This window comes from Microtus oregoni, unplaced genomic scaffold, assembly GCF_018167655.1.
Source record: "Microtus oregoni isolate MIOR12 unplaced genomic scaffold, Mior012 000027F_ref0000203, whole genome shotgun sequence".
NCBI lineage: Eukaryota > Metazoa > Chordata > Mammalia > Rodentia > Cricetidae > Microtus > Microtus oregoni.
The window spans coordinates 22,770,423-22,797,782 of NW_024543086.1; the positions used below are offsets into that span (position 1 = coordinate 22,770,423).

General features: G+C 49.7%; 1 protein-coding gene across 1 annotated transcript in view; it reads left to right on the forward strand.

Moving 5' to 3' along the window:
* The first annotated feature begins 10,116 nt into the window (after window positions 1–10,116).
* Window positions 10,117–27,360, forward strand: part of Sec14l5 (SEC14 like lipid binding 5) — a 36,532-nt gene continuing 19,288 nt past the window's right edge. The window contains exons 1-3 of the mRNA XM_041675835.1: window positions 10,117–10,412; window positions 10,939–11,042; window positions 27,025–27,174. Coding sequence (XP_041531769.1) covers window positions 10,980–11,042; window positions 27,025–27,174 — 213 coding nt within the window. The 5' untranslated portion in view covers window positions 10,117–10,412; window positions 10,939–10,979. The remainder of the gene's footprint in view (window positions 10,413–10,938; window positions 11,043–27,024; window positions 27,175–27,360) is intronic.

Sequence of the window (27,360 nt, forward strand, 5' to 3'; positions counted from 1 at the left end):
GGATACCAACTCCATAAACTCAGTGAAGAGGCAAGACAATGTCAGGTAATGAAAAGTACATTCTCACAGCGGCATTCTGATGCGCCTTGACTCGAGCGCCCGGCTGCCAACCCTGACGGAAACGATGGAGGAGCTACTTCCGCTCCGTACCTTTCAGCTGTAGCTGATGATCGTGACATGCCTCTCAAGGCATCTCCTGGAGGCTCAGGACCATGTGCTGGACCAGCCCCCTCATCCCCAGCACTAACCACTTGCTGGACAAAGATTATGTTCAGTCTTCTCACTGTGAATGAATGTGGTCCCAGGGAAGACCCCCAGAGCTCCAGCCAAGAGTTAGAGAAGAGGTCAGATAGAGCTGAGGATGACCTTGGATATCCAATCCTCCTGCCTCCACCTCCTAAGTACTGGAATTACAAGAGTACCTGGTTTGTGTGGTGCTAGGGATGGCAGTCAGGGGTTTGTGCGTGCTAGGTAATTACTCGGTCAGCTGTGCCACATCCCCAGCCCATCACATCACCCAATACTTATTGAGCAGATATTATTTGACAAGTCAAGTTCCGACTCCTCGGTACGTGACATCAGGGTGGAGCCCTCAGAGGGCTTTGCTGTGGAGAAGCAGGGAGAGGATAGAGATGGGGTACGTTCAAGGTCCCCAAAGAGCAGCCCAGCACACGAAAGAGCGATGTGTACAAAGATGCTACTGGGGGGGGGGGGGACTGGGAACACTGTGGGGAAAGTGGTCAGACCTAAGGCTGAGGGTGTTGGGAAGAGAAGACCCTCACTTATAGGTACAAGGTCCTCATGTCCTCCTGCATTACTTGCCAAAGAAAGAGGTGGACCCATGGCCCCTTGTGCTTCCTTCGTGGGCAATGATCCATTTACATAGCACCTTCTGTCCATCCAGCCCAGGGGTTACAAGATCCATCCTGTGTGAGGAGCCCTTCCCACTGGGAAGATGGTGGAACGGAAAGCAGGCAGCCACATTGTCCCTTTCCTCGCTGTGTCCATGCATTTGTGTATCTGTGTGTTTGGGTGCATATTTATCCATGGGTGCCCTGCACACACGTGAGCATGTGGAGTCAACCTTGGGTAGGTGTTCCTCGGCACTCTCTACATTGGTTGCTTTCTGTTTGTTGTTGTTGTTGGTTTGTTTGTTTTGTTTTGCTTTTCGAGACAGGGTTTCTCTGTGTAGCCCTGGGTGTGCTGGAACTCACTCTGTAGACTAGGCTAGCATCGAATCAAACTTGGATATCAACCTGCCTCTGGGATTAAAGCCATGTGTCACCTCCACCTGGCTCAATATATTTTTTAAATGGGGCTGGTAGAGCTCATTGTAGTTTCATTGCTGGGAGATAGAGACAGGCAGATCCCTGGCAGCTCTTTGGTTACCTAGCCTGACCAAGTCAGCAAGGCCCAGGTCAGAGTGAGAGACCCTATCACAAAAAACAAAAAGCGGCGGGCAATAAATAAATTAAATAAAAATAAAAGTGCCAACAAATAAATAAAAATAAAATAAATATATTGTACTTATTTTTAGTTTATGTAAATGACTGTTTGGCTGTATGTGTTTACGGGCACCGCATGTGTGCCTGGTGCAAAAGAGGGCATCAGAATTCTGGAACAGGAGTCAAAACCAGTTTTGCCTCATGGGTACTGGGAAATGAACCTGGATCCTCTGCAAGAGCGGCAAATGTTCGTGGCTGCTAAGCCAAGTCCAGCTCCAGCCCCAACTTTTACGTATGTGCTGTAAATCAGGTCCTCACCTATGGCAGATACCTTTCCCCAGCCGCTCCCCGCCCTAGAAAAAGAAAAGAAAGAAAGAAAAAGCTCAAGCGCTAACCAGTTAGGGAGCTCGGATAAGTGAGCGACCTCTGCAACTGAAAGGTGTACAGGTGGCTGGCGCGTGGGAGGTGTGACGTCACGAGGAAGGAAGGCCTGTGATGCAGTGGAAGCGGATGCGCCTAGAACAACCTCTCTCCTCCCTGCTACCGTCTACCCATTAGGTCTACTTTGACTTTTGTCCCCTCTCTGCTGAGCTCAAACATTCCAACCTGGGACCCGGTGCCAAGCGCCCATTGGCTGCTCTCGCAGCTAGTCTTGGATCAGATTCAGGGCTTAATCCCAGGTCTGGGCCAAGAGCCCAGACTGATGAATCAATCCCAGCTCTGGACAGAGTTCCCTCCTCTCTGCCCAGGGCCCCCGCCCCGTCCTGGCTTGCGGGCTGGTCATTGGGATCCTCATCAAAGGGCCTGGCCCTGCTGCGCGTGGGAGGAGCCCTATCCAGGAGCTTCCTCAGCCTGAGGATGCTGGGACGAATCTGGAGCTGCCAGCTGCTCCCTGCTGGGATTTTTCTTTCCACTTCTGAGGTTTGAGCACGAGATTGCATGAATGCAAGCGTCTTTCTGAGCTACATGCCCAACCTTTTAAAAATTTTATTTATAGCTAGGCACAATGGCTCATGCCTTTAATTCCAGCCCTTGGGAGGCAAGAGCAGGTGAATCTCTGTGAGTTCAAGGCCACCTGGTCTGCGTAGTAAGTTCCAGGATAACCAGAGCCACGTGTCTCAAAAAAAACCAAAAACAAAATAATAAATAAATTTATTTATTTATGTTTTCAGATAGGGTCTTACTAAGTTGTCCAGCCTAGCTGTGAAACTTACTCTGTAGTTCATACTGGCCTTGAACTTTTACCCCCCTGCTTCAACCTCTAGAGTAGCTGCCATTATAAGTGTGTGCCACCAGGTCTAACTGGGGGCCTGACAGTTTGGCCGTTTGTTTTGCTTGTGTGGAAGTGTCAAAGGCTTCTTTCTATTCCTGTCAGCTTGGCCAGCTATGTGTTGGGAGCTGTCATATTGAACAGCTCTAGGGCCAGTTGGTTGGTGGGGCTGGGCTGCAGCCCTTCAGGCTGAGGACAGATGACCCTGGAGTCTGCTCTGTGGATATGGCAGTCTGACCTGACAAGCCTGTGGAGAGACTCGCACAGGGTGGTGAGGACCCCTCTGACCGGACCCTGTCACAGGCTCCTGTCTGCCCTGTGCGAGTGACCCTGTGCAGAAATAGGATTCTCCTCTGGCTGCAGGTTCTCTCAGCTTCCCCTTTATCCACGAAAGTCATCTTTGGGACCCTTGTCACCTGCGGCATTTACCTGAGCTTCAGATCCAAGGCCTCACCCCTCACCTACTCCTCATTTCCAGCACTGCGGGAGACTCTGTGTGCTCCCAGGCCCCCCCTCCTCCCTCCCCCATACCCCTCCTCCTCCTTCCTCCTCCACAGCTCTCCTTCCCCCTCACTGGTTCACTGGTCTATTCTAAGCCCAGCAGCTAGAGGTTGAGCAGAAGAAGATCTGTGCTCTCACGCTCACCCTGAACAGCCCATCTAGTCTCCTCCTCACTCCTGGGAACACACTCCTGCTACAGGGCCTTTGCACCTCCGTAGTCTCTGTCTGCTCCCCCCCACACACTCAGGTCTACACTCACCCTGCTTTTTACTGCCCCTATCAAGTGCTCAGAGAAGTCTGCTGTGCTGCAGAACTGACTCCCATCTCTCTCTGAACAAACAGTTGTGCCTTTTGCTTCCAGGCAACTACCATGCCCAACACCTGCCTGGCTCTCCCTCCACCTGGCTCTCCCTCCACCTGGCTCTCCCTCCTCCTGGCTCTCCCTCCTCCTGGCCCTCCCTCCACCTGGCTCTCCCTCCTCCTGGCTCTCCCTCCACATGGCTCTCCCTCCACCTGACTCTCCCTCTACATGGCTCTCCCTCCACCTGGCTCTCCCTCCACCTGGCTCTCCCTCCACCTGGCTCTCCCTCCACCTGGCTCTCCCTCCACCTGGCTCTCCCTCCACCTGGCTCTCCCTCCACCTGGCTCTCCCTCCACCTGGCTCTCCCTCCACCTGACTCTCCCTCCACCTGACTCCCCCTCCACATGGCTCTCCCTCCACCTGGCTCTCCCTCCACCTGACTCTCCCTCCACATGGCTCTCCCTCCACCTGGCTCTCCCTCCACCTGGCTCTCCCTCCACCTGGCTCTCTCTCACTGAACCAGTGTTGCATCTTTGCCCAGTAATACGGAGATGCAAGTCAGTGCCCAGATCCCTCCCCTCCCCAGCTGATCTTGAGAGACAGTCTCTCTCACTTCCTGTAGAGCTCAGGGTGTGGTAAGGAGGGGCAGGGAAGTAGCAGGATCCTCTCCCCTACCAAGTCCTCTCAACAGGTTCCATGCTTCACTGTAGGATCATGGAGCAGGTGGCCCCAGGGTAGGCAGAGCCTTGTTTCTGTGTTTTAGGGTGTAGTGACAGGTACCCAGCTTTCCCTTGGCCTTAGCAAGGCCACACTATTTAGGGCCTTATTTGTTGGCTCTCTTCCCTCAGGAGGTCCCTCTCTGCACATGGCCTGGTGCCCCAGTGAGGCCAGAAACCATCTCCCTTCGGAGCCTGCAGAAGGATGGGTTGGCTGACACTCACCTATAGCCCAGTGGGGCTCATTTCAGCTCCAGGATTGTGAGATGGGAATTTGTGTTGGGTTTCAAATCACACATTTGTGCCTGTGACAGCAGTCCAGGAGCTAGCATGGAGGTTTGCTGTGGGATAATCCTTCTGTTCACTGTGAAGATGTGTTACTTTCATTGTTAATAAAAAGCTGACTGGCAGATAGTTAGGCAGGATTTTTGGGACAGAGAGAATGCTGGAGAGAAGGGCAGAGTCTGTGGAGATACCAGGAGACTCAGAGCGAACAGGGTGGGAAGTATGGACATGACCCTTGGGGCAGCACATACATTAATAGAAGTGGGACAATCAAAGTTGCAAGAGCTAGCTAAAAACGAGCTGTTACCAATCATTTATAATTATTAGGTCTCTGCGTGGTTATTTGGGGAGCGGCTGGCTGGACAGCCTGCAGAGGCTCCTTCCCTAGCCTGCAGGGGTCCTGTGCCTGGATCACCAAGACCTCTGGAGGCAAGCAGAGGAAAGGACCTTGGTGAAGGCAGGGAATAAGGACCAAGGAGGGCCTCCTTTCTGGGCCTTGATTCCCATCACTGATACCCTCTAAATACAATCACCCAAAGGGAAGGCAGTGACCACCCAGGGCCCAATAGGTGACACCTCTCAGACTTCCAGATTACACCCTGTCTCTGCCCTTTTTGAGATGTATTCAAAACCCAGGAGCTGGGCATGATGGTGCACACCTCTTATTGGAGGCTCAGGAGACTGAGGCAGAGGAGTGTAAAGTGAAGGCTAGCTTGGGCTGTGTGGTAAGTCCTGATAAAGAACAACAGAAAACAAAGAGCTGTGGTTCACGCCTGAGACCCCAGCACACAAGCGGTTGATGCAGCTAGGTTTGAGTCCAGCCTGGATGATCTAGTGAGTCACCAGGAGGTTGATTGGGCTGCATCCTGGGCTACAGAGTAAGACTCTGCCTCAAAAACCTCCAATCAACCACACAAGAAACAACCAAGAGATTCGGAGGGAGTGTGCCCAGGTTCAGAACCCACGAGGCTCCTGGGGCGTTGTGGCCTGTCTGGCCGGCTGTTTGTCAGGGTTATCTCCCCATTGCTCACACGCTTCTTATCCACCTGTGACGGCCACACTGTCAGCCCAGATGCTGTTCCGCCGATGGCTGAAATGTGCCCTGTCCATGGAGGAGTGTGACTCAGTCACAGAAAGGAAGGAAGGGTGGGGACACTGCCGCTGCCCAGCAGCCTGCGGAGAGGAGGCCCTAGGGTCTGTCCCCAACTCTGGATAAAACAAACAAAATTCTTGACCAAAGCTGTGCTAGTTCACACCTATAATCTCAGATCTCAGGGGGCTGAGTTGAGAGGATGATTAGATAGAAGCATGGTAAGTTCAAGGCCAGCCTTGGCTGTGTAGGAGACTGTCGGAAAAAAAAAAAAGACAGACATAATCGCTATAGTGATGGCTCAGCATTTAAGCTTGCTTGCTGCTCTTACAGAGGACCAGAGTTCAATTCCCAGCACCATGTTGGGTGGCTCACTACTGCCTCTAATTCCAGCTCCAGGGCATCCAATGTCTCTGGCTCTGCCAGTGTCGGTCCTCCTGTTCACATACCATACATGGACGCACACACATACAGAGAATTTAAAATAAAAATAAAATTTAAAGTGAAATAAAATGAAAGAGGAAACAGTATGGCCACGCCTCTGTGAGCAGAGAGCCCGAATTCACTAGGGTGGATCTGTGAAAGCATCCACACTGCCTGCTGGGCCACCCCTGTGAGCCCCTTCACTCCAAGCTGAGGATTCTCCACTGTTTAAAGTCTTCTCACTTTTCTGTGACCTTTGGCTCACAGGTGACTCGGGGTGGAGTCCAGAAGCCTTTATGGAAATGAAAAGATTTGGGACAGGCTGGGGATTGGAGTGGGTAGGGACCCACAGTGCAGGCCCCTGGGTCAGCCCCTGGGTCAGCCCCTCTAGACCACGCTTCTGTCCATCAAGGCTGCAAAGGCACCAGGAACTCTGTGTGGCATTGTTAGAACCTGAGCAACTGTGCTCAGGAGCCCTGACTGTGACCTGGGTGGCCCTAGATGGCCCCCAACCAGGAGGCCCTGGGCTGTGTGCTGAGAATTGGAGAAAGAACACAATTTTGCCAGGTGGTGGTGGCGCACACCTTTAATCATAGGACTCAGGGGGCAGAGGCAGGCGATCTCTGTGAGTTTGAGGTCAGCCTGGTCTTCAGAGCTAGTTCCAGGACAGTCAGGGCTACACAGAGAAAACCTGTATCAAAAAACAAAAACACAAACAAACAAACAAAAAAGAATACAATCTAGAATCCTAGATTCTAGGCCTTCGGGGGCAGATGAGAAAGCTTTCAGAAGCAGCAGCTGGGCAGGCTGAGACAGAGACTGCTTCATGGGTGTAGGCTTTCTGGGAGGGGTGGTGTTATGAAGCCCCTCCCAGGACTGTCAGGTTGGTTACACAGCCTTGTGAATGCACTGAGGTCTGCTGCACTGCACAGTAAGATGCTTACAATAGACACGCTCATGCTATATGTATTTTATTTAACTGTGTGTATGTGTGCACATGCGTGTGCCTGAGGATGTAGATGCTTGTGTGTGTGAACGTATGTGGAAGCTAAGTATCTTCTTCCTTTCTTTCTTTTGTTTTGGTTTTGAGACAAGGGTGTTTTATGTCAACCTGACACAAGCTGGAGTCATCAGAGAGAAGGCAGCCTCAAATGAGAAAATGCCTCCCTAAGATCTGGCTCTGGGCAAACCTGTAGAGCATTTTCTTAGTGAGTGATTGATGGGGGAGGGCCCAGCCCATTGTGAGTGGTACTATTCCTAGGATGGTTCTATATAAGCAGAGTGAGCCAGACAGTGACAGCCCATGCCTTTAATCCCAGCACTTGGGAGGCAGAGGTAGGTGGATCTCTATGAGTTCGAGGCCAACCTAGAACCTGGAACCTGGTCTACAAGAGCTAGTTCCAGGACAGCTAGGGCTGTTACACAGAGAAACCCTGTCTCAAAAATAAAAAAAGAAAGAAAGAAAGAAAGAAAGAATGAAAGCAGGAAAGCAGGCTGGGCAAGCCATGATGAAAAAGCAGTATCCCTGTGTGAGTTCCTATCCTGACTTCCTTTGATGATGAACAGCGATAGAAGTGTAAGCCAAAGAAAACCTTTCCTCTTCAAGTTACTTTTGGTCATGGTGTTTCATTACGGCAATAGTAACCCTAACAAAGACACAGGATTTCTCTGTGTAGCCCTGGCTATTCTGGAATTCACTCTGTAGCCCAGGCTGGCTTCACACTCAGAGATCCACTTGCCTCTCCACCTTACATTTTGAGGTGGGGCCTCTCACTTGAATCCAAAGCTCACTAATTCTGTTAGTGAGCATGCTCCAGGGATCTCCATCTTCTGCACGCATGCTGAGGTTGCAGGTGGGCTGCCACACCTGCCTGGAATTCACGTGTGGGCTGAGTCGTCCCCTCCCACTGCTCACACGTTCTTAGCAAGTGCTGTTATCCACTGAGCCATCTCCCTACACCCAAGTTACTGGTTTATTGTTTATACTTATGACTTGTTTTTGGTTTATTTACTTGTTCCTGGTTGTATGAGTGTATGTCATATGTGCAGGTACCTTGGAAGTCAGAAAAGGACGTTGGGGATCCTAATGCTGGAGTTAAAGGCAGGCATGAGCCACCCAGTGTAGGTGCTGAGAATTGAACTTGGGTCCTCTTAACCACCGAGCCATCTCTCCAGCCCCTGTTTCTTTTTTGAGTCGGGCCCTCATGTAACCCATGCTGGTCTCAAACTTGCCGCATAGTGAGGATGACCTTGAACTTCTGGTCCTCTTGTTTTCATATCTGAGTGCTGATAGTACAGACGGGGTACATGTGGTACGGAGGGTGAAATTCAGAACTTCGTGGGAGCCAGGCGAACACCACCAACTCTCCAGCTCCCCCGTTTTTGTTTCAGTTGAGGTGAAACTTAGAGAACGTACAACCAGCCATCTTAGTGTAGACCATTTGATGGCATTTAATAAACCACAGTGCTCTGCCTACACCACCTCCCTCGAGTTCCAAGCCGGTCCCTCACTACAGCAGCTGTCTTGGGGATTGAGTGCATTTGTGTTTGAGAGTCTTTAGAAGAGATCTGGATGGGTTCGTACAAATGAAGTGGTAGAGATAATTAGCAGAACTGAGCCACGAAGAGGTTTGTGTGGGTGGAGGTGGTGATATTAAATTCACGTTCATTGGTCTGGGGCAGGAGGGAGCTTGGTCCACACATGCACCCCCTTTCCTCAGACTTCCCCAACACGTCACCCACTATTTCTCCTAGTGCAATCACATCTCCCCTTAAGGTTTGGAGCAAAGGAGGTTGTGATTTAACTGTGATGTTGGAAAACACCAGATGACAGTGTCACTGTGCCTTGCTGATCCCGGGGCAGAGAACAAGGTCCTCTCAGCGAGTCCAGCAAGGATAAGACACCTGGTGCTGAGCCATACCCTGCGGCAAATTGGGTTATCTTTTGCTGCCACCTTGTGGTAAGTCTGGAAATTTTGACTCCTATTTCTGTACTTTTTAACCTAGATAGCACTTAGCACACGCTGTCTACTAGGTCCTGGTAAGATCTTGCCGCTCCCTGGGCAGTCACAACAAAAGGTTGGCAGCGATACCGGGGCCATCTCCTTTGCTCTTGCAAGGTGAAACAGCAGGTTGGGAAACGGGAGGGCTGACGGGAGTGAGATTGGTCCCTGCGCACCCTGGGAAGACTGGCAGGGTTTGGATGCGGGTAAAATTAGAAAAATAGGCAAATACCTCCCTCCCAGAGTCACCCCGTGCACTCCTTTCCCGGTTATCTCCTTCTCTGCACTTTTCACCACGTCTAAATGATCAAATAACAAATATTACTCTATTCTTAACATTTATTTTTGTTATTTTAAATTAAATTACGTATGTGTATGTGTAGGTATGTTCAGGTGCCTACAGAGGTCAGAGGAGCTGGTTGTCCCCAGAGGTGGGCTTACAGGATGTTGCAAGCGCTTGACTTGGGTGCTGGGAATCTAACTCCGCTACTCTGGAGAAGCAGTACATATTTTAACTGCTGAGCCATCTCTCCAGCCTGCCGAATTTATTTAATATCCGAGGGCCTGACAGTGGGCACTCTGCAAAGGTGTGAATGGTGAATAAACAATGCTTTAAACAATGCTTCCGGAAAGGAAGATCTGGACCACTGCTGCCTCAGAAGCGACTAGGTGGAGGAGCTGAGCTCAAGGCCAGCTATCAGCCGGGGCGTGGTGGCGCACGCCTGTAATCCCCGCACTTGAGGCAGTCTAGCCTTGATTTCGGGGATGGACAGGTCGGCCTCAAAACAAACCAAACAACAACAAAAAGTTCATCCCAGTGGATGAAGGAGAGGTTACACAGAGCGAGGTGAAGGGGTGCAGGGCCTGGGGGTTGGATCTTCATGGGGGCGGAGATTGGGTAGGGGCGGAACCTTTGCTGAGTCTGGATGACTGTGGACGCGTTCAACATGGGCAGGGCTTTCTCGAGCTGTGGCCAATTGGAAGAAAGGGCGGGGCTGAAGGCGTGACCAAGCGAGGGAAGGGTAAAAACGAGGGGCAAGGTATAAGACAGCGGGCAGAGTACGGCCAGTGTGGGTTGGTACCAGACCAATCAGGGAGCAAGATAAACCTCTAGGGGCGGGGCCAAGTCAAGCTAAGTTCTCCCGCTGTCCCGGGTCCTGGAGCTCTCCAGGCTGGACACGTCTGTCACCTCTCTGGTCCTTCTTTTGCGGGCCGGCCACCGTGTATGTAGGATTGAGCAAGAGGCTGGTGCCAGGCTGAGGCTGTTGAGCTCCAAGGCTCTGTGCTCCAGGAAAGGTGTCTGCTGGGACTCTGGCGAGCTCAGCTCCCTGGTCAAGCAGGTGCCAGAGCACTGTGCTGTGTCTCCAGCAGCTCCAAGGGTGAGCGGGACTGTGGGGCCTGCGCGTGCTTGCATAGAGTGTTTGAATAGCTTTGTGTGGGTGAGCACTGTATGCACCTGGGGAATAGTGTGTGTGTGTGTGTGTGTGCGCGTGTGTGTGTGCGTGTAGTTGCTACAGAGAGCAGAGTGTCTGTGCAAAGTTCTGTGCTGCGTGTACAAGGTCTGTTCTGTGTGGGCGTGGAGTGCAGGGGAAATGTACAGAAGGGTGCATGTATCAGGGTATTCCGCAGGAACATGAACCGGCAGGCACAAAAAAACTGGGGGTGGTGGGTGGGCAATAGGGCAGGATATGCACGGCATGCCATGGGGAGACTATGTGAGGACAATCGTGGAAATGGAAGAGTTGAAATGCATGTGCCTGTTTGAGTGGGTGGCTTTGAGGGTACCTATGGAGGACTCTGGAAGAGTGGGGATGGGGAGATGTCATGCTTGTTCTCAGAGGGGTGGTACCTGGCCAGGAGCCGCTGGCAATCATATCCGCCTCACTAGTAACGCTTTGTTCCCAGGCTCTGTGCTCACCCTGTCCTGGTGGTGTCTGAGTTTGAACATGGTGCAAAAATACCAGTCTCCTGTCCGAGTGTACAAGTATCCATTCGAGCTGGTCATGGCGGTGAGTGACCCCTGGTTCTCGGTCCCTCTTGTGGCTGGAGGTCAGCTATGGTGGAAAGGAGAGGGGGCATCTCAGACCATGGAATGGGAAAGAATTGCTGAACTATTCCGCTGCCCTGACTTCTTTGCCTGGCCACCCCCTTCCATCTGTCATGACTCTTGGAACACTGCCTAGCAGATAGAATACAAGATCTAGTGTGGTGGTATGTGCCTGCAATCCCAGCATTTGAGAGGCTGAAACAGGATAATCGGAAATTCAAAGTCCTCCTGGGTTACATAGAAACAAAAATAGGGGATGGAGATGTAGCCTCCCAGTCTGAGTATGTAGATACAGTACGTCTGAGTGTCTTACAGGGAGGCAGTTGGTTGCCTAGGACTGAGCCCAGATCCTTGGCCTCCTGGACCAGATCTTTGCACTGAGGCCAGAGCTGGGGCATGCCTTGGATTCCTTCTCTGGGTTTCATCACTCTGCCTCCTGGAGCTTCAGTCTCTCCTTGGAGAAATGGGGGCAGTTCAACAGGCTTATGGTGGAGAGTAACAGAAGTGACTGGTGTCCCGGAAGCCACATGATTGACACATAGTAGGTACCTGTGACATATGGCACTCCCTGTTATCACACAAGATTTAGAGCTGAAAGCAAAGTACAGAGGTGAATGCTTGCCAAGCTAGCGCATGCGTGAGTGCACACACACACACACACACACACACACACAGAAAGGGGGGAAGACACACACACATACTCACAAAGAGAGAGAAAAGGGGGGAGACACACACACAGACAGAGAGAGAGAGAGAAGACAAGGTTTTATAAATAATTATACTGAAATGTCTTGCAAGTGTGTCCAACCTGTGACCCATGGGCTTAATGTGTCCCAGGACAGCTATGAATGTGGCCCAATATAGTAGTAGACTATAGTCATTCATCATATGAATGAGTGCCAAAGTGTCCTAAACACCAGTCTGCTGCACCCCACCCCTACTGCTAACCCCAGCCTTCTTTGTAAGATCCCCTCTCAGCTGGTGGATATGCACAGGTTTCCTGTTTGGTCCACCTCTGTGAGCCCACATGCTTCTGTTTTCCTAGTCAGATAAACCATGGAGGCCCACAGGAGGCATCATTACACACGACTGGTTCCCAGGGTGGGAGGCTGGCAATGTGGGTTACTTCCCTCCCAATCAACTCTCTGCTGCCCATCTTTAAAGTGGGCATCCCTGGCTTTCCAAATCATGGTGATGGCCGTGGACATCTGGAAGTTCCTACAGCAGGCTCTGATGAAGAGGAAATGCACCTTGAATTCTGGCTCTTACTGTGACTTGTCCTCTTGTCCAGGCAGGCTGTAGGGCTGGTTCCCCTTCTTTGCCATGGGGCTGTGACTCCAGAGGGTGAAACTCAGTTACTTTGGTCTGAAGCACTAGATCCACATTGTTTCATGGCCCACTTTGGCATAAGGTTGTCATGGTGATTGACTGTGTGTGTGTGTGTGTGTGTGTGTGTGTGTGTCCATCCCAGCACAGAGCTCACTCCATACCAAGCAGATGAAAAATACCAGATGAGAGGCTGTATCTCTTGTAGACCAGGCTGGCCTCGAACTCACAGAGATCCGCCTGCCTCTGCCTCCCAAGTGCTGGGATTAAAGACATGCGCCACCACCACCTGAGAGGCTGTATCTCATCTGGAGGCGTGCTCTCCCAGCATGAACAAAGCCCTGATCTCAATGCACAGCACCTCATAATTTCATATGGTGGTGCTCAACTATAACCCCAGCACAGAAGTTTAGAGGCAGGAGGCTAGCTTAACCTCATCTTGCCATGAGCTTGAGGCTAGCCTGGGCTATTTGAAGATGCCATGTAAAGGAGAAAAGTCTGCTGAGATGACGCATTGGGTAAAGGTACCTACCTTCAGACCCGAGGACCGGAGTTCCATCCCTGGCGTCCAAATGCTGGAAGAAGAGAACAGGCTCCCGCAAGCTGTTCTCTGAACTCCACATGCACAGCCTCCCAAATAAAAACAATTATTATTATTATTACTATTATTATTATTATTTTGGTTTTTTGAGACAAGGTTTGTATGTGTAGCTTTGGAGCCTGCCCTGGTACTAGCTCTGTAGACCAGGCTGACCTCAAACTCAGAGATCTGCCTGCCTCTGCCTCCGAGTGCTAGGATTAAAGGCACATGCCACCACCGCCCGGCAGTAAATGTAATTTAAGCATTTCAAGACATCTCTGAGGGGTAGCGGTGGTGACTCTAAGTCCCTACCGATCCTGGCAACTCACGCTTTGTAAGCTTCAGAACCCACTCACTCACTGAGTCAAAGAGAGAGCCTGTCCTCACCTTCTGGGGTTGTTCTGAAACCAGGGCTGAAAAATGATCTGCTGTGTGGGCCTTATAAATGTAAACTCAGTTTATCATGCCTAGGTTATAAAAAAAATTCACAATCCGATGTGATTGGTACATGCCTAGCCTAGCAGTAGGTGAGAGAATAACAGAGACAAGAGGCTCAGGAGACCAAAATCATTGTGAGCTACAAGGTAGCCTGAGCCACGTGTGACACTATCTCAAGCCTCCTCTGCCCCCGATTTAAAAAAAAAATAGGAAGGTCTTCAAATAGTGAATTTCCAGCACTTGGGAGTCTGAGGCAGGATGACCTCTGTGAGTTTGAAGCCAGCCTGGTCTGCACAGAGGGTACCAGGACAGCCAGGGCTGCACGGAGACTCTGTCTCTAAAACCAAAGCAAACAAACAAACAAACAGCAAATTGCATCCAGTCGTTTTCAAAGAGTTCTCTAGAAGGTGGTCACAGCCATGGCCTCTCTTCTTCCGTCCTGTTCTTGTCTGTATCCAGATCTGCAGCTTCTCCACAGACAAAGACACTTTGCTAACGTTGACAAAACACTATTGTCTCTCAAATAGCTACATAACTAAGCGGAACTGGTGGCTCTGGAGGCACAAAGGGGTTTTTCTGCCCTTAATGCCCCTCTTTGTTCCTCAGCTGACACTCGCTCTCAGCGTGGGTTCCAGGTTGGACCACTGGGGATGAACTCAGCTGCCTCCAGGCATCTGGGGAGCTGCTGGCCGGTTGGTATCTGTTTAACAGAAGTATGTGGGACACTGAAATCACCCTTTCATGCTTTAAAAGCCCACCAGCAGAAACTGAAAAACAATTGATTTTATGACTGATTTCTAAGACATTTTAAAGATTAATTCATATATTTATGACATGACATGAAAGATTATATCATATATTATGTGTATGTATGTATGTATGTATGTATGTATGTATGTCTGCATGAATTTACGTGCATCTTATGCATGTAGGTGCCCACTGAGGCCAGAGCATGTTGGAACTGGAGTCACAGGTTACAGTGAGCCACCCGATGTGGGAACTGGTAACTGAACCCTGGTCCTTTGGAAGAGCAGTAAGTGCTTTTAACCACTGAGCCATCTCTCCAGAAAGATTTCTAAAATACTTTATTACACTATTTTAAAAAGAGAAAGATACTGAGAATGGGAATTTATGTGGAAGTCAGAGGACAATTTAGGTTTTTTGTTTGCTTGTTTTTGCTTTGCTGGTTTTTTTTTTTTTTTGTTTTTGTTTTTTTACTATGTGAGTTTTGGGAATTGAACTCAGGGCTTTAGGCACCTTTACCCACTGAACCATTGGTCCAATTGATTGAGTTTATTTTGAGGTAGGATCTCACTCAGGCACCCATCTTTATTTGAAATATGGGGCTGGGGATGAAATTTAAGGCTTCATGCTTGGTACCCACACTCTAAGTAGCTACAGCTTGTTGCTTTTGACATTCTCATTTGAGATATCTTTAACAAGACACAACTCTCTCTGAATGAGATTTTGGCTTTATGAGCTGCATTGAAGTTTCTTGACCCAAGTCCTATGAAACAAACATCAGACTCCAGGGTGAGAGACTTTTCCCCCTTCCTGTGTGGGAGAATGTAGTGTTAGAATCCCACTGCCAAGCCCCTTCGCAGATACTGATGGGCACCCTCCTGGGATATGTCCATAATCTCACTTGGGAAGTGCACCTACACAAAGGGCACACATTCTGTTCCTCACTCTCTCCCCTCCCTGCTCCTGCCCAGGAAGCAGAGAGCCTAGCTGCTGGCTTGACCTGAACCCAGAAGAAGCTCCCTCCTCTGCTGAGACTCCACCATGCTGCCTGTCTCTGGAGCTGCAGCCCAAACTCTACAGAATGTTCAGCATATTGTTGCCACTTTGGCTGTCCACAGAGTTCATAACCCTTGTAGTAAATTCCTTATTCTTCAGGAATCTGTCTGTGTCCTTTTGAGCCCCCGCCCCCATACAAACCCAACACTATGTTCCTTTAACTTTTGGTGTCATTTTGTCCTGTGTTAGTAGCACCAGCACACAGCAGAACTGGGACAAAAATTTAGAGAGCCTCACTCCTTAGAGTGAGCTTACGTCGTGACACTTGGTAAAACCATGATCAAACCCTTGGCCATGAGGCTTCAGAAATGACCTTGTCCTTTCTTGTGTGGCCACTATCCCAGGTTGTCTTGGGTTCCAAATCCCCTTTGATTCTGCGAATGTAAGGAGGAGAGACAGCGTGAAGTGGAATTTTGTAAGCAGTAGATTTCCCACAGGTTGTGGAGACGTCATTCCATCCCCCTGCAATTTCGTGTTAAAATATTTAAACCTTGGCCATGCCGTATTGATACACAGCGTGTAATTGAGCAAATGGATCATTAATAAGGAGCCGGATCCTCTTGCAGCACGGGCCAAAAGCAGTTCCCATGAACTGGTTGCTGTGGACAGCCTTTTAATAAAGCAGCCGGGGCCTTATTTAAGTGAGATTAAATGAGTTCCCTGGGGCATCATTTGATCTGTTTGCTAACTGATGAAGGGAAGCAATTCTGCCTTGGTGGTGAACCCTGATTTGGGCAATCCCTATCAACTGCCCAGCAGAGTCTCCTGATGTCAGAGGCCTGCAGGACATGAGGAGGTCCTTGGCCATCATTCCTTTCTGCATGCATTAGCTCCCAAAGGCACTAGATCACTGATTGTTGACTTGTTTAGTTGTTTTTAAGGGTCTTTTTTTTTTATTAAAGAACTTTCTGGAAGGTGATACCTTGTCTGTCTGGTGGTCAAGTTTTCTTTGTATGTATGGTATGGTGTCTGTCTGTACACGTGTGTCCATTGTTCTCCACCTTGGCAGGTCTCTCAATTTAGAGCTAGTAAGCACCAGCGATCCTCTTTTCTCTGTAGTAACCGTGCTGGGTGTTGGAATTCAAGCTCAGATTCTCATGCTTGCACTTTTCCTTACTCATTGAGTCATCTCCCCAGTTCCTGATTATTTATCTTTATTGTTTGTTTGTTCGAGGCAGGGTATCTCTGTGTAGACCAGGCCCGCCTCACTTTTAGAGAGATCCACTTGTCTCTGCCTTCTGAGGGCTGGGATTAAAGGTTATCTCTTGAGACAGAGTCTTACTCTGTAGCTCTTGGCTGGCCTGGAACCCTTATGGATATCATGATACCAGGATGGCTTTGGACTTATGTCTATTCTCCTGCCTCTGTTTCCTGAGTTCTGAGTTTATGTCCTGTGCTACCATGTCTGGCATTAAAAAAACAAAAACAAAAAAATCCCACACTTTTTAGATTAAAATTACTAATTTATGTATGAGTGTTTTAACTGCATAGTGTGTGTGTGTGTGTGTGTGTGTGTGTGTGTGTGTGTGTGTGTACCACATGCATGCCTGGTGCCCAAAAAGGTCAGAAGAGGGTGTTAAGTCTCTTGTAACTAGAATTATAGATGGTTGTGAGCTACTATGGGGGAGCTGTGAACCAAATATTGGTCATCTGTGAGAGCAGCCAATATTCTTAACAGCCAAACCATCTCTCCAGCCCCCTCTCCGACACTTTTAAGGTATTTTGTCTCCCTCCCCTCAAACTCTCACGTAGTCAAGGCTCAAATGCAACATGCAGCCAATAATGCAATACATAGCTAAGATTGGTCTCGAGTTCCTGACCCAGCTTCTAGGTGCTGGGGTGGTAGCTGTGTGCTACCTGCTTGGGTAATCAACAGCACAGACATAGAGACGTTGGTGCAGAGACCAAGCGTTCCTGGTGCTGAGACATGCTGTTTGAAGCATGTGCTTGCCGCTCACAGTGCAGTACACACCAAGTTCACTGCTGCAGGCTGGGCTGCCGTGCCATGGCAGAGCACGTGCCGAGTGGTTTCCAGCTTCAGCTCCATAAACAACAGCAACAAAACAAAGCCCCACCATGGCAACTGCTTTATCTCTACTGTCAGTGACACTAGGGACAAATGCATTGCTGGGCAACTGGCACCCCCAGAGGCCTCTCACCGCCCAGCTGAGACTACCTGCAAAACACCTCTCGCTCCACCACTGCCGTGGACTCTGGAGACCCTCCGCATTGCTTGGTCTACAAGCTAAACCGTCCTAGGTGTCTCGAAGGGAAGGAGTCGCACTGTGTTGTCCCTTTGTGCATGGTTTCATTCCACTCAACTCCATCCGAGTTTTATTAATGTTTGCACTTTGGTTATGTTATGTGGGGGTAGTGCTCATGCCATGGCGCACGTGTGAAGTCAGAAGATAACATCTGTCTGAGTCTGTTTTCTTCTTCTACTTTATGGGCACTTTGGGGAGGGGTCAATCTCAGGTCACTTAGCAGCAAGCACCTCCACCTGCTGAGCCATCTCACTGCCCCTGCACTCCTAGCCCACAACCCCCCCCCCCCGTGTATGTGTGTGTATGATGTGTGTATATACACGTACGTGCAGGTACCTATGGAGCCAGAGGCATTGGCTCCCTCAGAACTCGAGTTCCAGGCAGTTGAGAAGCACCTAACATGAGTGCTGGGAACCAAACTCAGATCCCCTGGAAGAACAGTGGGAGCCCTTACCTGATGTCCTGCCCGGGCATCAGCTTCTATAGCCTTCATCGTCTCTCAGTAGTGTTTCACTGGGGACCAAGTGAAACTCAGTCAAAAATGTGTCTTTTGTGGGAGAGGAGGCTGTTAAAGATTCAAGCCATAGTTTGGGTGGGGGAAGTTGTATCAGAATTCTGTTGCCTGGAGGTGGGCATCCAGCCAGGAATGCAGGACTGCCAGACTCCAGTCTTCCTTCTCTACCCACTAAGAGTGTCTGTCTCATTCTAAAGAATGGGGTCCCATAGGATGTGGCCTTGCCTTGACAGGCTCTGGGCCTTGGACCTGCTCTTTTGCCGAGCAGGCAAGCCCGGCTGTTCAACACCCTCCCTCCACTGCCACCTGGCAAAGAGGCTGTAACTTGATGCTCCTGTCACCCTGTGGCCCCCAGAAGGCCACACCGCATGCCTATTTGGTCTGAACAGGCGCAGGCTTCCTTATCGGGTGGCCAGGCCAAGTATGGGGACATGAGCTGGTGGCTGAGGTGCCTGGCAGGGACCGAGGTTGTGTGAGCGGTTGCAGCATAGGCAGGCCCTGTGACCCACTGGTGGGAACAGTGCTCAACCACCCTGTCAGCTTCAGGGTGGAGTTGTCATGCACTGAGCCAGCATTTAAACTTCTGTTCCTTTTCTGAGCGCAGCACAGGAAGGGGATACAAGGCTAGCTCAAGGGACCCTCAGACAGGCTCTTGCATGGGCTGAGCTGGGAGGGCAGACACACTCCCACACAACTGAGTGTCTATCCAAGAAGCCATGCGATGGGAGTGTCAGGACTGCACTGAATATGGTCTAAAACATGAGTTTATAGCACCCCCATGTGTGTTTGTGGTGTGTGTGTGTTTGTGTGTATGTGGTGTGTTTGTGTGTGCGTGCTTGTGTGCACACGGGGGACCATTTGGTTTGAGGGGAAACACAATGCAGGAACCAGGAACCCATACTTTAGCGGCCAGAGCTTCTCTCCTCACAAGCTGTGTGATTGCGGGCAAGCAGCTCAGTCTCTCTGAACTTAGGGTTCTCTGTACCCACATGATTCCTGCCTACTTCCTCGGATTGTTGGAAGGGGTAATGTGAAATGCCTGGAATGTTCCATCCTGACCCTCAGTGACTGACCCTCAGTGACTGACCCTCAGTGCTCACTGTTCATGTTGCCACAGCGACAGCCGACAGCTGCACTGTACACATCCCTTCTCAGGACTCAACACTAGGAACTCAAGCAAGATTTTCTGGGCAGTGACCACATTCTAGAACATTCTCCTATGCAAAGGCGGGCCCTCCTGTTCCTGCTCTGGGGTAAGGAAGGAGTGACTTATCTCTCTGCAGTTGGAGCAGCATCCTGTTTTCCCGGCTTTAGGATGAGAACGTGAAATATAACAGGCAGGAAGGAGTGGCTCAGTGGTGGAGCGCCCTCTCGCCAGGCTAGTCCCCTGACTTTCCTGGCCTCCACACACGCATCTGCGGAAGAGGGGTATCATAGAAATGTGACGGGGACACCAGGCTTCCACACTGTTGCGCTCTGCATGGGTGTTTTACGCTCTCTGAAAGAGGAACAGCGGTGCCCAGCGTTCCTTGGTGACCACTGTCCTTGACACTGACAAGTAACTTTGGGTTGTTTATCTCCCCCATTGCACTGGAGCTCTGGGGGCCTCTGGGTGAAGATGGGGCCCTTTCTTTTACAGTTGTAGAGAACCACCTGCTGCTAGTCAGCATCCCCAAAACTTGTTATCTGAGGTTTCCAGATGGAATTCTCCCCATGGGAAGGAGGCTATCCATCGGCTGTGGTGCTGAGTCTGTGGCCTGTCCTCTCTCCCTGGATGCCATTCAGGTGTTTCTCGGGCCTTGACATGGTGATATGAGTTCCCTGATTGCATTGCCATTTGTGTGCCGGGGATGGAGCCAGGGATGGGGCTGAGGACTTCTGTGAGAAGCAGGTTGTGATAACACCTCACCCCCATGCATGGACACGCGCGCAGGGATGGGGCTGAGGACTTCTGTGAGAAGCAGGTTGTGATAACACCTCACCCCCATGCATGGACACGCGCGCGTACACACACACACACACACACACACACACAGCTGATTAATAAAAACCCAGAGACAGGAATTAGGGTTCAACTTGAAGGTCTGAAAAGCAAAACAGTCAGTCACTGAGTCTTATCTTGACCTCAGTCCAAAATGGCAATCCTGCCTCCAGGAATCTCAGAATGAGACTGTGTGAAAGTTGCCTCCTCCTGTCTTATATTCCTTGCTAGTGCTGGGATTAAAGGCGTGCACCCCTACCGCCTGATTTCTATGGCAAACTAGTGTGGCTACCGAGATTAAAGGTGTGTGTCACGTCTGTCTGGTCTGTAAGGCTGGCCAGTGTGGCTCTTTTACTCTCTGAATTCAGGAAGGTTTATGTATTGAAATACAAATGAAGTATCACCACACACACATACACTTACTTGCACACGCACACATGCCTGTCACTAGGCGTGTTGATAAGAGCTGTCGAGGAAATGAATGGGACAAAAGGATGGAGAGGAGGCAGCTATGGGGGGAGGTGCCCGGGATGGATCCCTGGAAGAAGGGTAGCTCCCTCCAGAAAGTCCTCTTGACTCATACCTCCCACTCTCTCAGTCATGTAATAGATGAGCTTCTCAGGCCTGGGGACAACTGGTACAAGGTCCTGCGGCAGGACAAGCTGGATGCGGTTCAGAGCTAGCAAGGCTAGTATGGCTGGAACAGGGTTAGGGGCTGAGTGGGAGGTGGGTTGATGGACCTGGAGGCCAAATAAGGAATGTGAGGTTTGTGAGTGTGTGTGTGTGTATGTGCGCATGCGTGCCCATGTGTGTGTGTGAGAGAGAGAGACATACACACACACACACACACACACAGACACAGAGAGTCTTTGTACACTTACAGTTATATATGTAAAGGCCAGAGGTCAATCTCTTGCTCCTTAGATGCTGCCCATCTCATTTTTTGAGGCAAAGTCTCTCATTGGAGAAGAACTCACCCAATAGGAGCTAGGCTGGTTGTCCAGTGAGCCCCAGGGATCCACCTGTCTCTACTTCCCATCTCTTCATTGCTAGGATTGCAAACATGTACCGCCTTGCCCAGCATCTTTTATATGGGTTCTTAGGAACTAAAGTCAACCATTGTGTTTATAAGGTATAAGGAAAGCACTGTCCTGATGGGGCCGCCCCGAGCCCAGGGCTTGCTCTTTTGTCCACTTGTTTCTCTAGGGTAGCAGCAGGGACTTGACAGTAGTCCAAGACAGGGGGTGGTGCGGCCATGGCCTTGCAGGAATTGAAAGACTTAGCACAGAAAAGGGAAAGATATGGCTGGACAGGCCCGGAGCACAATGTCTAGTTCTGTTTCTGAGCCTCCCACGGGAGCAAGTGCTGAGCAAGGGGTTCCTGGAGGGGGGGGGGTACTCTGGATTCAAGTCCAAATTCATCATTTCATTCTGTGTGACCTGGGGTGAATCAATGAGTCAGCGAATCAGAATCAGTGAGCTCTGGCGTCCGAAGTAGTCAAAAGAAGACATCCTTCCAAGGATGGGACAGAAGAGAGCTCGTAGCCAGAGGAGCACAGCCCAGACTTGCTGTGTGACAGCCCTACTTGACTCTCATTCAGTGACACTCTCTCTGGTGATACAGGAACTTAACCACCTCATTCTAGAGATGGATCAATGGAGGCTCTGGGAGGACCAGTGACTTACCCGAGTCCCCTAGTTAGGAGGCAGCAGAAACCAGCTCTGCCTGAGTTCGTGCAGGGGTCACTTTCTGCCCACTTCCCAGATGCCACATCTGTTGCTGTTAACATTCCTTCCCCAGGGAGATATAAACAACATCTACCCCCCAATAAGGTCTCAACGGTGAACCAAAGTACCATGCCACCAAAGTTCCACATGGGAATCCGTGAGCTCATTGGGCTTACTTCAGAGCATGAGTGAGGGATTGCTTATAGGAGTATGTGTGACCCTGAAGACACCGCACCGGAAGGTGACCGCAGCGAGGATGAAGGCTCCCTCATAGCCTCAGAGCTGGAGATCTTCTGTCAGTTAAACTATAGACACCATATTCTTCAGCACACCTGAGACCCCACATGAACTTCGGGCAGAACCACATACAAATGGCAGAAGGCATGGTTGACCAATGATCCTCCCCACTCCCTCTTCCTATGAGAAAATATCAAAGGCACCCCAATGGGCAGTGACAGCTCCTGCAAGCAGGCCCAGCTGATCTGACAGAGATGGTGACTGTCCTCCTCTGCAGCAGCTACTCAGAGGGGAGGTGGAGTCTAAGGCAGCCTCACTCTCCTTCCTGCATTTGGTGCCTGAGAAGGAATCGGCTTGTCGTACCACCCTGGGCGGTCACTGTGTTCCGGACACTACCTTGTTTCAGGCCTAGAGAAGGGTCTTGTTTGGGCGCGCTGGGAGCAGGTGGCTGCGGAGGGCCCCTGCAGTCTCTTATAATATCTGCTCTGTAGCCCTGCTTAGAGGGGAAACGCCTGTTCTGGTGGTGGGACACACAGTTCTCAGGTGTCTCCCTCAGCAGCCCTGCCTGTCACTTTGGGCTGTTGGAGCCAGAGGCTGAACCCAGCAGCTCTAACGGGTAGGCTCCGGCTATCCATCTTTAATGAGCCTGTTGAACAGAGACATAATAGTGAAAAACAGAGAAAGGATTTCTTCACTGTGGTCACTCCTGGAAGAAGAACAAATAGAGAGGCCCAGTGACCTTTAGATGGGTTTTTCATTGGGACTGTCGGCTCCCCAATAATAACACAGAGACTGATTATTAATTATGAAAGCTCAGCTTAGCATAGGCTTGTTTCTAACCAGCTCTTATAACTTAAATCAAAGCATTTCTATTAATTTACTTTCTGCCTCATGGTTTCATTACCTCATCTCCATGTTGTCCGTCCTGCTTGCTCTGCATATCCACCTTCTTCCGAGCATCCTCTCTCCTGCCTAGCTATTGGCTGTTTAGCTTTTTATTAAACCAATCAGAGTGACGCATTTCGTGGCGTACAAAAAGATTATTCCACAACAATGACCATCCCTCCCAGCCCATCTTTGGAGCCTTGACATGAGGTTTGGGTTTAAGTAGAAGGCAAGAGGTCTGTGTAGCGAAGCTGTCTTGACTGAGTCTGGACCGAGTCTGGTCCCACACATTGCTCACCCATCACTGTCTGGGTTCTAGACGCTCCTGCAAGGTGGTTTGACAACTTGTCAGAACTGCGACGTCTGTTCCTGGGAGACAAGTTCCCCCTTTTATTGGCACCAGGCTTCGGTCTTCTCCTTCTAGCATGAGGCTCCTGGGAAAATTCTAATTTCTTGAAGACCATCATTTCATTAGTCAAAGGGAGGGGTACAAGTGTCTCTCTTTTTTAAAATTTAGTGTTTTCATTTTTGATATTATGATATAATCACATCTTTTCCCCCTCTCCTTTTCTCCCTCCAAACCTCTCATAGATCCATCCTTGCTCCCTTTCAAATTCATGACCTCTTTTTTTCATTGTTTATACATATGTATATACATGTATATTCCTAAATATATAAAACCAACCTGGTCGGTCTATATAATGTGACTGGTGTATATGCCTTCAGGCTTGACCATTGGCATTGAATAACCATAACCAGTTGGTGTGCCAGTCCCTGGGGAAGACCATTTCCCCCGCCCTCAGCATCCTCAGTTGCCTGTATAGTAGTTCTCTGCATAGGGTTCAGGCCTCATGGGCTCCCTGCCCAAGACATCCTGTTAGAATGTCTTCATTCCTGCCACGGAGAATATGCTGTTGCCCCAGAAGCCAGGAGTTCCAGGGTGTCTTGTTTGCCTGGCACTCCGCAGGACCATGTCTGCTCCTCCTCACTGGCCTGTAGCCCCTTTCTGTGAGTCCTGAGGCCCCTTCTCCTTCCGGGTCAGGGTGGTGTCTCCTCCCAGGGGCTGAAAACTGAGAGGAGATTACTGTCCTCAGATGCTGCCACTATTGCTGTGTTGGTCACAGGTTTGGGCATGTGGGTTGTGCCAGGCTAAGAGCCGAGTCTGGTTGGAAGCATCTATAATGGCGCAGGGTGCTGCCATCTCTGAACACTTAATAGCTTGGGGGCCTTCTCTAGTCACCCTCACCAGCTTTGCATCTCAGGGGGACCTCAGTACTCAGAAAGAAGCAATCTCCCCCAACCAGGGTGTGAAGCAGTTTTAGCGACAGCAGCCTCAGGGACACTCCTTTGGTGGGCTCATTGGTGTGAAAGCTAACTAGATATTGAACAGCCATAATGAAGGATCCCAACTGCTCCTCTCTAGCCCCTCCGTCACTCAGTTCTCAAAGTGACCCTTTACAATGGCACAGAGAAGTTTAGTGTCCTTCCTAAAGCCACAGAGTTCATGCATGGTAGAATTTGCACCCAGGTAGGGACTCACTCATCATGACTGAAGCAAGCATTCCATGGGATCACACACACACACACACACACACACACACACACACACACACACACTGTAAATATACCATATTAGCCAGATGGTGCACACTAATCATCCCAGCACGGTAGAGTAGAAGTTCAAGGTCATCCTCCATACAAAGCCAACCTAGGCTAGGGGAGATTCTCTCTTTCTCTCTCTCAAAAAAAAAAAAAAAAAAAAAAAAAAAAAAAAAACCAAACCATAAAACCCCTGATAACAAGACTGGGAACATAGCTCACTGGTAGAATGCAGGCTTAGCATGCATGAGACAAGGCCTTGAACTTTTGTTGTTTCTCCTGGTTCTGCCTACTGAGTGCTGGGATTATAGGTGTGCAACCATGCCTGACTCATTTTAACCTTGTGTATTCCTTTTTCCTTTTCTTTCATTCTTTATTTAAACTTTCCCCATTTATTGTGTGTATGCCTGTGACATGTATGCGGGAGCTGATTCTCTCTTCCATGGAGGTTTTGGGAATAAAACTCGGACTGTCAGTCTTGTTGGGAAGTGCCTTTACCTGCCAAACTATTCTTTCTTTCTTCTTTAAAACAGATTTCAGTAAATTCATGTGTGTGTGCAGGTGTCCTCAGGGCAAGAAGAGACCACTGGAGGCAGTTGCCAGTCACCCAGTGTGGGGACTGGGAACCTGATTCAGGATTCAGATCCTCTTGAAAGCACTGACCACTCTTAGCCACTGAGCTGTTTCCTCAAACAAAAAAAAACTCCATTTTTGCTTTCTTATATTTTTTTAGATTATTAAATTTTATTTTATGTATATTAATATTTTGCCTGCATGCTTGTCTATGCGCCTCAGGCCAATACGTCAAACAGCATCAGATCCCCTGGAACTGGAAGTGTAGATGACTGTGAGTTGCCATGTGGGTGCTGGGAATTGAACCCGGGTCCTCTGTAAGACTAGCAGGTGCTCTTAACTGCTGAGCCATTTCTTCAGCCCTCCTCTCACTTTTCTGATGGAGTCTATTAAAGCCACAAAGCCTCAAGTAAAATCCAGTTCTCTTTTTATTTTGACACCACAACTAGGGAAGTGTTGCCTAGCTCAAGGTCACAAGTTTGTTTGTTTTTCTGAGACGTGGTTTCTTTGTGTAGCTTGGAGACCAGTCTGGCACTTGTTCTGTAGACCAGGCTGGCCTTGAACTCACAGAGATCCACCTGCTTCTGCCTCCTAAGTACTGGGATTAAATGTGTGGGCCACCACCACCCAGCATGGTCACAAGTTTATTCCTGCCATTTTTGTTGTGTGATTCTGGGGTCAGAATCCAGGGCCAACCACATCCCCTCCATCAGTGAACTAAGTTCCCAGCCTGAAATTTGTCTTAATATATGGAGCTTGTATCCTGTGACCTTACCAAACTTAATTATTAGTGTGTTAATACTGTGTGTGTGAGAGCGTGTGTGTAAATGAGTGTGTGTGTGTGTGTGTGTGTGAGAGAGAGAGATTTCAAGGCTTCTTTTATGTAAGATAATGTAGTCTATAAATAGAAATAGCTTCACGACCTTTCAGACTGAGTTTCTGACCCCAGCCTGAACTTTGGTTTTAAATAGAACTGAGGAGAACTCACACCTGAGTCTTATTTCTGACTTGCTGGGCAGAGTATTCAGTCTTTCACCCTTGAGTATGAAGTTAGCTATGGGTTTTTCCTCCTTGGCTGGCAGTTTATTGGTGGTGTTATTATCATTTTTTGTTGTTGTTGATGTTTTTTTGATCTTTGATTTTTGTTATTTTTTTTTAATCAGGAAGGGGTGTTGCGTTTTATCAGGATCTCTCTTTCTCTGTCTCTGTGTCGCTATCTCTTTCTCTCCCACCTGCAGGGCAGTTGTGTAACTTGGTTTGACACTCAGCACTTAGTTCTCATCCACATCGATTGCAGGCTTTTGTCGTGGTAGTGGGGTCATAGGTCACCAAATTACAGCTCTTGTTTGGAGAACCCTCACTCTCATTCCTTTTTCTGGACAAACATACACACATTTCTTCTTAATGCGTGTGTCTGGAGTCCCATGTCCTAAATCAAATTCCAGGCTTCTCTGGTTGCCTGAGGATCATGTTTCCTAAAGCCAGCCTGTGGGTGCTCACTTAAGTGTTGGTAGTGTCTTCCCAGGAACGCCTTGTGGATGGCAGAACAGCCTTCATTTTTCTGAAAACCCATCTTTGTGTGGGAGCCATTCCGCCTGGCCCAAGTTAGAAAGGCTCAGGTACCTTTTCTGAGAAATAGAATTTTTTTTTCCTTTTAGTGCTGAGCTAGGAACTAGGTCTAGTAGCTCAGGCTGTCATCACTGCCCGAGAAGGCTGTGAGACTGCTTTTGACTGCAGAGTGAGTTCAAGGACAAGCTGATCAACTTAGGGAGACCCTGCCTCAGAAAGGAAAGAGCTCTGGGGATGTAGCTCAGTGTTAGAGTGCTGGCCCTGTTCGGTTCAATCCCTAAAGTCACATAAACAAACAAACAAACAAATAAATAAACAAACAAACAAACTGTCCTGATGGGGCCTCTGTGTATCACTGCTCTGAAAAGGAGCAAAGAGGTGCATGTTATCACTGTGACTGGGCGCTTCTGTCTAGGGACGGAGCGCGAACTCACTGTCTCTCTGTCCACAGGCCTATGAGAAGCGCTTCCCCACCTGCCCGCTCATCCCTGTTTTCCTGGGTAGTGAAATCCTGGGCGAGTGGAGAAGCGCAGATGGGGCTGTGCACACAGTGGAGCGGAGCTGCCGACTGCGTGTGGATGCCCCGCGGCTGCTGCGGAAGGTGGGCCCGGGGCTGGGGTCTAGGTGTGCGGGCTGTGAAATAGGTCTATTTGCGGTGGAATGGGGACGTTGGAGCCTTGAGATCTTGGGAGGTGTAGCAGCGGGAGATCCCAGGCGTAGGGTCTGGGAACCAGAGGTAGGTGAGGATCCTCGGATGTAGAATGAGGTGTACAGGTTTCAGGGTTTG